Source organism: Hemibagrus wyckioides, linkage group LG08, assembly GCF_019097595.1.
Source record: "Hemibagrus wyckioides isolate EC202008001 linkage group LG08, SWU_Hwy_1.0, whole genome shotgun sequence".
Taxonomy (NCBI): Eukaryota; Metazoa; Chordata; class Actinopteri; order Siluriformes; family Bagridae; genus Hemibagrus; species Hemibagrus wyckioides.
This window is the reverse complement of record NC_080717.1, coordinates 16,294,938-16,307,081: the sequence shown is the minus strand read 5'-3', so window position 1 is coordinate 16,307,081 and position 12,144 is coordinate 16,294,938. Positions and strand designations below refer to the sequence as shown.

Here is a 12,144-nt window from a genome sequence, read left to right as displayed (position 1 = left end):
ATGAAGTGCACAGATGCACTGCAGCAGCTGCACACAAGTAAATAATGCAATGCGGCACTAGATCATTGGCAAAGCTCAGTGTGTGTGTGTGTGTGTGTGTGTGTGTGTTACGGGGGACCAATTAACAAGACACGTGTGCAGAGTAAAGTACCCAGAGACGCAAGAGATGCATGAGAGAACGAAGGGAGAACGAGAGGGCAAGCAGGGAAAGTCCGACTCCTTGCAGCTGAGCCGTGTTGTGTGAAACCAATGAACAGAGTGTGTCAGGAGCGGACAGAGTAAACAATAGCTGAGGCTCACCTGTGGGGATGAAGGCCGGCTGCTGCAGCTGCATGCTGGCCAGAGCCTGCTGGTAGTGAAACATGCTGGGGTTGAAGATGGCCGCAGCGCCGTTACTTTTCTCCAGGGTGGGCCTCTTTGGTATCTGTTGCATGCTGCCTGGAGGCAGGGCCTTGGGGAAGAGGACAGGAAGTGACAGAGGAAAAGATAGATAGAAGAAGAGAAAGAAGGAGGGAGCGATAAATCAGAAAAAACAAAAACTAATGCCAGGTCAGATTGTTAGAGCACAACAATGAATAGTGATCCATTTTTGCTTAAACACTCCGGTGGCTGATCCCTAGTACTTTCACAAACAGGGCTATATTTAGCCCATACTTCTTGATATTTGCATAAACGCAATATGCATAGTAAAGACATTATGCTGAAGAAAGCGTAGCACTACAGCGTGACATACACGTCCAAAGCTTCTGCAATACGCATGCAATATGCTACTGATGCGAAACATCGTCCGATCTTTGCCTCATGTTATTGTGTTTGCTATAGTTATCTACTAAAACCACTTCTTTTTGTTGGGTTTAGAATAGCAGTCTTGTCCAACGGCATAATTCTCTCTGTTCCAATTGGGAATTTATTGGAGGTTGAAATCAAAGTCATAAATTTATCCGTTTATAATTAGGTGACTGTGTACCAGCAGACTGCGCTACAACAACATAAATAATTAATTGTGCAAGCCCAGTACTGTGTAATAGGCTGAACTGTATTCGTGTGATCACAGTGAATGATGATAATACATTCGGAAAGTCATGCGTGAATGAGTACACAGTTTAGTATTTGGTGGTGAGAAAGGCGTCAACAGGAAAAAAAAAGAAAAAAAAAAGAAAGAAAAGAAAATGGTGAGAGATCAAAAGTACCAGGTCAGGGGTTGGCTGCAGGTTGCGCTTCAGAGGACGCGCTGCAGGCTGTGGCCAGGTTAGCAGGCAGTGAGCGCATGACGACAGCAAACCAATCAATGAAGATAGACAGACAGACAGACAGACAGATGCACAAACAAACACAGGGCACACAAGACAGTAACCAATGAGGGTGTCAGCTGAGATGGAATTTTAAAGCATAATGTGGAGACAGAATGAATAAATAAATAAATAAATAAAATAGAGGATGTTAGGGCAACACAGGGCACAAACATCAGTTTCACAATGAAAGGCTAAGACAATAAGCAGTATGAGGAGAAGAGAGCATAGCCTAAACAAAAGCAAAAAACAAAACAAAACTGTGGCAAGCTGATCAGCAAGCTTGAGAGCTAGAAAATGACACGACACTTCAATAAACCTGTTAAAAAACACCCTGCAGGAAGACTGAAAGACTGCAAAATCCCGGCTGGTGTGATGGTGAAATGGTACAAGCACTGCAGAGGACACAGAACAAGCGCTTGTGTCATGCAAGGGAGAGCTCACTGCAGCAAAACAGCTGTATGCAGAAGGCGGCCAGTTAGCTGGTGTTGCACAATTTCCTTTCTCTCTGCTTTATCTGCTTATCCGCTCGTTTCTCCTCTTGTTTTCTGCCCGCACCTTCACTGCAGAGTTGGTGTTTGTAACTTATCATTGAGCTGAACGTCTCCATACATCACTGAGAAGACAAAAGACCAGCTTCTAACACACTTACTTACCCCTCCCCTCTTTCTCTCGCTCTCTCTCTCTCACACACACACACACACACTAGAGGTTTCATGAATTATTGAATACACTCTCCATACACATAGTTTGTTAAAGCTAAGTTATAAACACACATACATATTATATTATGTAAAGAAATGTGTTTACTAGCGAATAACAGTATTGTGGAGAGTCCTTAAGGCAAATGAGAAACTACAAACAATTAGAACTCATCATCCTCAGCCTGTGACCTTGAACCATGAGCATCACTCACAAGACCTGCTTATCATTATCCCTGATAATGAGTCTTGTCTAGTGTATGTGCGGTCGCCTCCTGAGTGTGCTTCTAAAATCCTAACTCCTCCTTAATTCACCATCCAGTGACCAATTCAAGTACAGAGGAGATACAGAGGCTTCTAGCGCGAACGTACACAGGTGCTTCTTATGCAGGAGATATTTTTATAGTGTCTGATGTAAGCCTACAGTATGAATGCGCCACGTCTCCCGAAATAAAACAATAGATTATCCAATAGTAAGAACTGATCTTAATTAAATAAACACAAATAAAAATCTGTGCACAATAGTCATCAAATGGCTTGCAATGTACAGTTTTAATTAAGGATGATTTAGTGTGTAATTTCTGTTCTGTATAGACAGATCTGTTATACATCCCTAATTCACTCAGGTGCTTTAAAGAGACACTTCAGTGAAGAAGAGAGGATCGTTTGTTAAATATTTTTTTGCCGTTTCCTGTACAGATTTCCTTTTTTTTTGCTCAGAGTGAGGAGTGCTTTTACTGATACCCATGAACCTGCACCTGTGTATCTGACAAGCAGAATCCAGTTTAAAAAGAAAAGTGGAGTGGCTGTGTTACGTTGCTCCTGGTCTAAAATGAGCTTTACTGTGCAAACCTGAGGTAGACAATTGTTGTGCATGAGAGTAAACACTGTTCACTCCCAAGACAAATAGCTCTGTAGCCAAATACAGTCACATGTGGCTTTCCTTTTTGTTAGTTTCTCAACATATAAATAGCTGAATACTCTTTTTTTTTTTAAAAAATATGAATTTAGCAGCTTAAATGTTTAACTGAATATCCAAATATCTGTGCAGAGCCCTGCTACGTGCTGGGTATCCAGAGAATCTGAAAGTTTTAGACAAAAGCTCTTCATCAATGATGCAAGCAAAGTGCTTTGTGAAACTGTAAATAATACAGAAACTTTCATATTGTGCTCGATGCTGCAGTTTTTCATCTACAGATGGATGACAAATTAAGGGAAAAACAGTGGGTCTGCTGTGTGGTCAGGAACACTTAGCTGGCATGGTTTGGGTCCACTTGTCTTCTCAGAGCAAATCAATACAGTGTTATTCTGACTGATCACCTTTATTTTATTTCTGTCTGATTGAGTGGTCTCCAAGAGAATAACAGTGTTTCTATCCACAGTGCATGAGGACTAATTAAATGGTCTGATGGGTATAAAAATGATGTAAGTTGCATGCTACGTTCTTCACAGTCACCAGATTTCATCACAATTGAACACCTATGGTAGCTTTTGGACCCGACAGAATCATCAAAACAGCAGTTGAGGTGAATCTGTGTTTTGGAAGAATGGCATGCAGTACTAGATGGTGGCTTGTGGTGATCCAACACCTTGTTAAAACCTTTTATGCTAGGTTTATTTTCATTTGGCACCCATAAAGTTAGTTGTATTTATGTTTATTTCTATTTGCACTACCTCAACTGCTGCTGTTGTATTTGTGCACAATATTTTTTTTACATCATTTCATTTTATCTTATTTTATTTCACTTACATTCCATTACACGTTCTTTTCTTTCTTTTTCGACGCTAAGTGTCCTGTGTTTTTTTGTGTTGTCTTTCTTGTATTTATTGTCTTTTGCACTGTCTTGTCTATGCTCTGTTTGCACCTAGCTGCACACTGTGCACTTTACGTGGCTAAGACAAACTTCTGTCCTAGCTCTGTGTTGTTTTTTTTGTGTGTTTATGTAGCACCAGGTCCTGGAGAAACGTTGTTTCATTTCACTATGTACTGCGTCAGCTATATGTGGTTGAAATGACAATAAAGCTTCTTGAATCTTGAATTTGTATGTGTATATGTATTATTTGGTGTATTTGATGTATAAGGCTGCAGTACTCTAGGTCTCTATCTCACCATGGCTGCTGCTGCTGTAGCAGCTGCACTCTGGCTGGCTTGCTGCTGCTGTGCTGCTTTAATCCTGGCCTGCAGGTGTGCCGGTGGGTGGAAGTACTTGCACTTGTCGCGTGAGCAGCGACCCTTGACGTAGTCCATACACACGATGACGGAGTTCTCGCTGCCGTCCACCATGCCCGCCTCTACTGGGTGAGCGTAGCGACACTCATTCTCACCCCGTGTGCAGTTGCCCCTCTGGAACTCACGGCACACCTGGAAAGGAAGTGCAAAAATGATCAGAAACCCAGAGGAGTATGGCAGTACATTTTTAGACTTAGTTCATTTCAGGTTAATAATAACTGAAAATAACAAAAGAACATTTCTACAGTTAACCTGTAAGCCCGTCTTAAATCTTTTAACAATACAGTATCATATGTTTTTTAATATCTGATCTTAAATAACCCACTACGGGTTAAACAGAACTGCACCCAGGGCAGCAGCCATACCTCAAGCTTGTCTGTGCGAACATGCTTCTGAGTGGAGTTGCCGTTGCCCACAGTGATGCCCGTGGGGCTCCCCGGGACCAGCACGGGGGTGCTGGGCAGCAGCTCGGGCATGAGGCCGATGCCAGGGCTCATGTGGCCCATGTATGGATTTAAAGCCATACTCTGACTGGTGGCCAACGAGGGTGATACTGGGAAAGTGGTCTAACATACAGGAACAGTTTAAAAGGAGAAAGGAAAAGATTAGAAAAGATAGGCAGTGCACTACTTTCAATAAAGGCAACTGGATTTTGCAGGGATTTCACACTACATTTCATTAGCTTATTTCGTTGCCTTGACTTACTAATTACATAGCTGTAGTAAATTACACTGATTAACCTTCAATCGCTGTTTAAATCCATGCTTAATAAACACTTCTTATTAAAAAACATGCAATGGAGCATTGGAATAACACTGAGAATGAAAAGGTGTGCTCACTATGGGCTGTAACTGGGCTCCAGGCAGCATGAACTGCACCTGCTGAGCCAACATGGCAGCTGCAGCCTTCTGCTGGATCAGGTTGTTCCGGCCATTGATTTCTAGCTGGGTCTTCAGGTGTGGGGGCGGGTGCAGGTACTTACAGTTATCACGTGTGCAACGACCCTAAGAGTGAGCAAGAAAAAGGGGTGAGATAGTTGAATAAGGTTGGATGATAAACTGTGATCGCTTCTGGATAACAAGGAGATAAGGATCAAGCGAATCAAAGAATAAAATGAAATATTAACATAATGCAAAGTGGAAACAAAGCATGTGAAGCGAGTCTCATGGGGTGCTGGAAATTTAGGAGCCATTGATTAGATAATGTTGGACTAATGATAATCGTTATGATATATTTCCAAGCACTAGGATTTTAAATCTATTACAGTTATGCATGAATATGGACAGTAATCATAGCATACATAGCAAAGGTTCAGCAGGTGTCCTTCAAACACATGATGTCCTTAATGCAATTTGTCTCATGTTTAATTAGCTGTAAAAGTGGTGCAAGCAAGAACATTAATGCATCATCATATGAGTAAGCTTTTATATCCTACTGCCACACTAATACTGATATCTGGCTATATTCAGAGTGGAGTGGTATGTGTGTTATGAAGTGTTCCTAGCATTTTTGGGCACATTTAGGGGTATTGGGGCATTTGGGGTATTCAGATTATTCCTGTTTAAATGTTTTTAATTGGTAAGTTTTTGGACGTCTGCTATTACATGCACATGAATGTAAGATGGAGTTGGCCTGTCCATCTTTGCAGCTATAACAGCTTTAACTCTTCCTGGAAGGCTTTCCACAAGGTTTAGGAGTGTGTTTATGGGAATTTTGGACTATTTCTCTAGAAGCGCATTTGTGAGGTCAGGCACTGATGCTGGACGAGAAGGCCTGGCTCACAGTCTCCGCTCTAATTCATCCCAAAGGTGTTCTATCAGGTTGAGGTCAGGCGAGTCAAGTTCCTCCACACCACACTCACTTGTCTTTATGGACCTTGCTTTGTGCACTGGTGTACAGTCATGAACAGGAAGGGGTCATCCCCAAACTGTTCCCAGAGAGTTTAGAGCGTGAAATTGTCCCAAAATGGCTTGGTATGCTGAAGACATTAAGAGTTCCTTTCTCTGGAACTAAGGGGCCAAGCCCAACCCCTGAAAAACAAAACCTGAATTCAATGATTTGGAGGGGTGTCCCAAAACTTTTGACAGTATAGTGTATTACTCGGAAATGTATTTGTATTGTCTAGTGATTTTCTATTATATTGCATAGCAAGTGACGGCGAAAAAGTTCACAGCAAAGTGATTATAATACTTATTATTCACCATTCAGTTTCAGTAAGTGCTCTATCCAAACCAGGGTCTATCCTGGCACACTCTGGATGGGATACCAGTCTATCGCAGGGCATCACGTACACACACATCACGTACAGCCCACCTACAAGCATGTTTTTTATGAGCGGCTAGAAAACAGAACTCGGGGAAAATCCACTCAGACACTTCGACAACCCGTACTGTGAGTCTGTAATGCTACCTGATGTGCCACTCTGTCCACCATGGAGATTTCATTCCACCTCACATCTAGATGTCAGTCTAATAACAGCACAGGTGTGAATCACATACGGTGTTGAAATCATTTTCCAACCGTTCAGGAAACTGACGAAGCCCCTTAAACAAGAGGTGGCAGCTGAAGCCTGTGGAGGCTGGAATGTCAAGAAGAGTTCAAATCCCAAGACTAGCACACAGACACTGGTGGACCCTTGAGCAAGATGACCTCGACTGCTCAGCAGTATGCTTGGACCGCATTACCTCTCAGTTCAGTCATAATTCACTCCGCTCTGTTAGAATAGTTGTTCTTAAATTGGGTCCACAAAGAATAGCCAGGCTCAGTGCTTTGTTATGTTTTGTTTTTTTAAACCAATACAACAGACTTAAAGTTAAAATGTTAAACACGCTCATAGTCATGTTCCTGTTAACACAATCAGCACCATTTGACTCAATAGTACACTGTTATATTTATAACTGCACTATTCAGTGTCACCCAGAGGATGATGGGTTCCCTTTTGAGTCTGGTTCCTCTCAAACCTTCTTCCTCTTGTCGGGTTTTTTCCTGTGACCGTCTTGCTCATTAGGAATAAACTTTAAATATTAATCAGGATTTCTGTGAAGCTGCTTCGTGACATTGTCCAGTGACTATATATAAGCACTATATAAATAATAGATAAAGCACTGGAACTAACTGGAAGTGAATGAGTTCAATCGCCAACCTCAATAACATGAAAACAAGTAAGTCACATTATCAGTCATTTCAATTGGACCTAACGTGTTTTATCAGCAGAAACGTCCAGAACTAAGGGCCCTTATAAATTGGCAAAATATTATTGCACACATTTCAGTTCAGCGCCTGATATTTAGATTAGACTAACAGCTGGATTATTTAGGCACCGTCTCAGGATTCAGTGTTTATTTTTTTATTCTTAGACTAGTATTACACACATTAATTCTATTATATTATTAACAGTATTATATTCATTTATTATAATGAGACATTTATTAAAAACAGTTTAATCTTCCATACTCAGATGCAGTGCATGTTTTCTGCAACATATACACTGCCTACCTGTCTTCAGTTCCTGTTTATTTGCCTACGTTTAGGTTCTGAAATATTTATAGACACGTTATGGAACCACATGTTCGTTTTTCACAGCCAACCTTCCCCATATGGAGCCTTCCCATTGCATGACTGATAAGAGTTATTTGCTTGCCATGCCTTTGGCTTTTAGAATAGTGGGGAACTTTGTGCACTGCAAGCAGGGTGCATTAGCCAAGGGTGAAATCCAGTCAACTTACTGTAACTTCATTACCCCTGTTGAATAAATTGCACTCTGATCGCACTCTACAGAACAAGCACAAACTTCTTTGTTCAATCACCATCACACACACACACACACACAGAATGTACTTTCTCAACATGCTTCTGTGCAGGATTTCTTGTAGACAAACAACAAGGCGAAACCAGAAGACTGCGGGTTGGCTTCAATAAGATGGGATTCGATTCTAACTTCTTTCACTGTCATCATCGCTGGCTATATATCTTACTTATCACTAAAGAACAAAACACAGTTTAGATCTACAAGATGCCGTGGCTCGAAACCTTTGCCAAGTATGCCGTTAAAGCCAGTTAAAAACAAGTTCCTCTTCCTCTGTCCCCACTCGACCCCGGCCATAACAGCGCTAGAGTGTGAACTAGAAGCATTAGAAGTTAAAGTTGGCACTGTGAAGGTGTCTTTGCTCCGAACATTCATGAGCTGCTGGCAACTGAGATGATGGATGGGGATAGCTAGTGAGATGTGTTTACTCCCATCCACCAACGCAGCCACATGCGCACACACCCATCGTTCACACAACAAATGAATGCTACGGTGTCTGTCAGACCACGCTCCCAAAAGTCACACCTCTCTCATTAAACTGTTACATTTTTGACTTATTGTACCACCGATAACAGTCTTTCTCCATCAGATCAGTAACTGGGGACTGCGCCACCCACCAAGAGAGTTTGCCGTCTCTCGAATACAAACCGGTTGCCAGAGCCATCAGTTATAGGCACTTAGTTAACCCTATACCCTGAACAACTTGCTACTTAGTCTCTGTTGGTTACTCTTCTTTGTGACATCTTATTGGTTGCCGCAGTTCTGAGTGTTGTTGTCTGTACTGTATTTCTTTCATTTCTTCTTGTGACCAGCTGTACTTATTTTGTACTCTGGTTATCACTACATTAGCCTTGAGCTGGGATCTCACCTTCTGGCAAGTCAATGTCAGGAAAAAAAGCACCTCGGCAACATGGCCTTCAGGTTTGAAGGTTAGACCGGATCGTTACAGGGTTGCCGAAGATGAAACATGGCTTTCGAGGTACTTCCCATCAAACTACTCATCACCACCAAATTCGGGCTGCTGCCAAGTTTGGATAATCCGTTGACGTGACTTTTCTACCCTGCTGAGTTTATATCAGATCATGCATCCAGATTTAGGTATCATGTCAGTCTCATAATGACAAAGTGTGAATCAGAGACAAAGATTAAAAAATTTCCCACTGTACAGGAAACTGATGAAACCCTTTAGAACAGAGATATTGGCTCAGAGACCAGAGGAGGTTTAGCAGATAAGACTATTTTCTAAATATTATTCCGGAGCATTAAGATGGAAGTTCCCCAAAATTATAGGGGGGTTTTCTAGTCCAGTGTGCATTTAAACTACCTCCCAGAACAATTATTTATGATTCTAACAATTATTTCTGTCAAACATGGAGACTGGGTTAGCACCCTGAGGATAAAAGATGTAATGCACACAAAATGAGCAGACACCGAGCAGCTCTGAACACCCTCAGAACAACACTAATCTCTCTGCCATCCATACAAGCAGCTGCTACACCATAAGTGATCAGACACTGAACTCGCACCTGGGGGAAAGCCTGGGGATTTGGTCACTCAAAAACGAGATCTGGAGCTCTGTCACAACCGGCAAAGCAGAACAAGACACAAATAGAAAACCAAGAAAGTACCTAAGTGGCACTACAGAGGGGCATTCACTTGGTCATTGAGAGATCACAGAGAGCAAAACTGTCCATCAGAACAACTCTAGCCAACTGCAGGTTCTGACACGTTTCTCTGAGTGAGATCTGCTGCCCTGTCATGTAGCATGAGCAGGAGTTTAAAAGGCTTTCAGGTGTATTAAAGTTAGTACATAATAGTTTTTACCCTCCTGCTTGGTAGCTGTTGTACTATAGGAAGAAGCTAACTAGTGGGAAGGCAAAAGGAAACAGAACAAACAAAATTAATATTATTCACAGCTCTGAAGTTTCCTCGTCTGATTTCATGAATCTCAAGACTAAAATGGCATTAATGGGTACATTTCTGTTGGCGGTTAGCCCCTGAATTAAATGTATCCTAGCAATGCTTTATGCTTTAAATTCCTATACCTCAATGTTAACTGTTTATGAACACAATTAAGCTGCTTCAAAGGAAGCACTATCTTGAGGAGGCTCTCAGGGAGCACTGGAATCTGTAGTATGTTAAAAATGTTTAAGTGCTTGAATTCCCACTAGTCTAGGTGGGTGCTGCTTTTTCCGCACATTAATTCACGGGAACTTGTAGACCAAAGTTCAGATAAATTGCTTTGGTGAAACAGAGTACTTCTTGTTAGTACAAAGCTAAGTGTGATTTTGGTATAAACTGATACTATACACACGACTATTCATAACATTAAGACCACCTGCCTAATATTGTGTTGGCCCTTTTGCTGTCTAAAACAACCCTGTCCCACCATGAAACCAGCATTAACTTCTTCAGCAATTTCAGCAACAGTAGCTCGTCTGTTAGATCGGATCACACGGGTCAGCCTTCGCTCCCCACGTGCATCAATGAGCCTGGGCCGTCCATGACCCTGTCGCCGGTTCACCACTGTTCCTTCCTCGCACCACTTTTGATAGATACTGACCACTGCAGACCGGGAACACCCCACAAGAGCTGCAGTTTTGGAGATGCTCTGATCCAGTCGTCTAGCCATCACAATTTGGCCCTTATCAAACTCACTCAAATCCTTATGCTTGCCCATTTTTCCTGCTTCTAACACATCAACTTTGAGGACAAAATGTTCACTTGTTGCCTAATATATCCCACCCACTAACAGGTGCCATGATGAGGAGATAATCAGTGTTATTCACTTCACCTCTCAGTGCTCATAATGTTATGCCTGATCACTGTATATCACTGGTACTACTAACAGGTACTGATAATATGGTACCTGCTCTGTACCAAAGACAGCTCAACATGTTACTTTGCTGGTTAATATAGCTGCATTTTAGATCAAATGTTTTCATATCGGATCAGAACATCTGCAAATCTAAATTCTCCATAGACTCCTATTACAGTACTGATCATCGTAACAGACTTTCCAGCATTAAGCAACTTAACCAAGGTTGCCAGAAAATCCTGTCCAGTATCTGCCTCATAAATTCTTCTAAATCCATAAATCAGGATGTGAATATTATTCAGTTTACTTCTGGACAAAGCACAGCAGCTATTCTTCTATTGAATTACCAGCAAAAAAAGCTAAGTATCAAATCATCTCACATTAGTCCTCAGGCTGATTCCTCTGATGGAGAAATTCACATAAAACCATTGTAATTTGGTATTGTATTTTATTATTTCCCATTTAGTCATCTTGTAAACACATCGAGCGGTGTTTCACAGGCAACTAATGAAGCTTGGTGTGGCGCAGCGGTGCAGAGAAGCCCCAGAATACGATCTGAATACAAAATAAAAGTGTATAGACAAGAACGTGGAGTGTGTTGATAAGGTATATGCCTTTCCAAAGCTCGTCATAGGATCTGTGTGAATGATGTCAGCGGTGGAAGTGTGAGTGTTGGAAATGAAACCAACTTTAATGCCGTCATTACTCCAGCCGCAGAAAAGACATCCATGGCGAACACGCTTGTCTTATAAATAATGATTATGGACAAAGTCGCTTGTACGAAATGAAAGCTATGCATCATACACATATCTAAACACTGTCTGTTCCTGAGATAGACTCCAGCTTTGCGTGAGCACAGTCTGAAGGAGATCTGTTTGGCGCTAGAGGAAGCAAAGATATTTCAAATTGGGTAATGTCTTTCTTTTTTTGAAATTGGAAAGACAACTTTCCAAAGGCTTGTCAACTTCTGGGACTTGATTGTTAATAGACTGATATAAAATTATTTTCAAGAAATTATTATTATTAAATATTATTACAGTTTATTATTATTATAAATATTATTATTAAATATGATTACAGTTCAAAATAAAATACCGTTATAGAATTATCTAATCTGTTTTAATTGTGAGAAAATCCTGGATGGAATATGAAAACAAACACAGAAATGGGAATTCTATTCTATATTTCTGATTTTTGATTGTTTAATTTTTTTTAATGGCATACTGTATTAAGATAATTTTAATGTTTGTAAATGATCATAATTAATTATAATTATAATAATTATAATCATTTCAAATTTT

At 41.0% G+C, this 12,144-nt stretch overlaps 1 protein-coding gene across 23 annotated transcripts in view; it reads right to left on the bottom strand.

The window, feature by feature from the left end:
• The window catches only part of mbnl3 (muscleblind-like splicing regulator 3), a 44,490-nt gene that overhangs the window by 12,738 nt on the left and 19,608 nt on the right, over window positions 1-12,144 (bottom strand). For 20 of the 23 annotated variants that reach the window (XM_058397870.1, XM_058397875.1, XM_058397880.1 and 17 more), the window contains 5 exons: window positions 5,060-5,224; window positions 4,586-4,786; window positions 4,101-4,352; window positions 1,191-1,238; window positions 301-451 (listed from right to left, as the gene is read on the bottom strand). In XM_058397870.1, the coding sequence (XP_058253853.1) occupies window positions 301-451; window positions 1,191-1,238; window positions 4,101-4,352; window positions 4,586-4,786; window positions 5,060-5,224 (817 nt within the window). The remainder of the gene's footprint in view (window positions 1-300; window positions 452-1,190; window positions 1,239-4,100; window positions 4,353-4,585; window positions 4,787-5,059; window positions 5,225-12,144) is intronic. The other 3 variants (XM_058397885.1, XM_058397892.1, XM_058397887.1) reach the window with 1 other exon arrangement.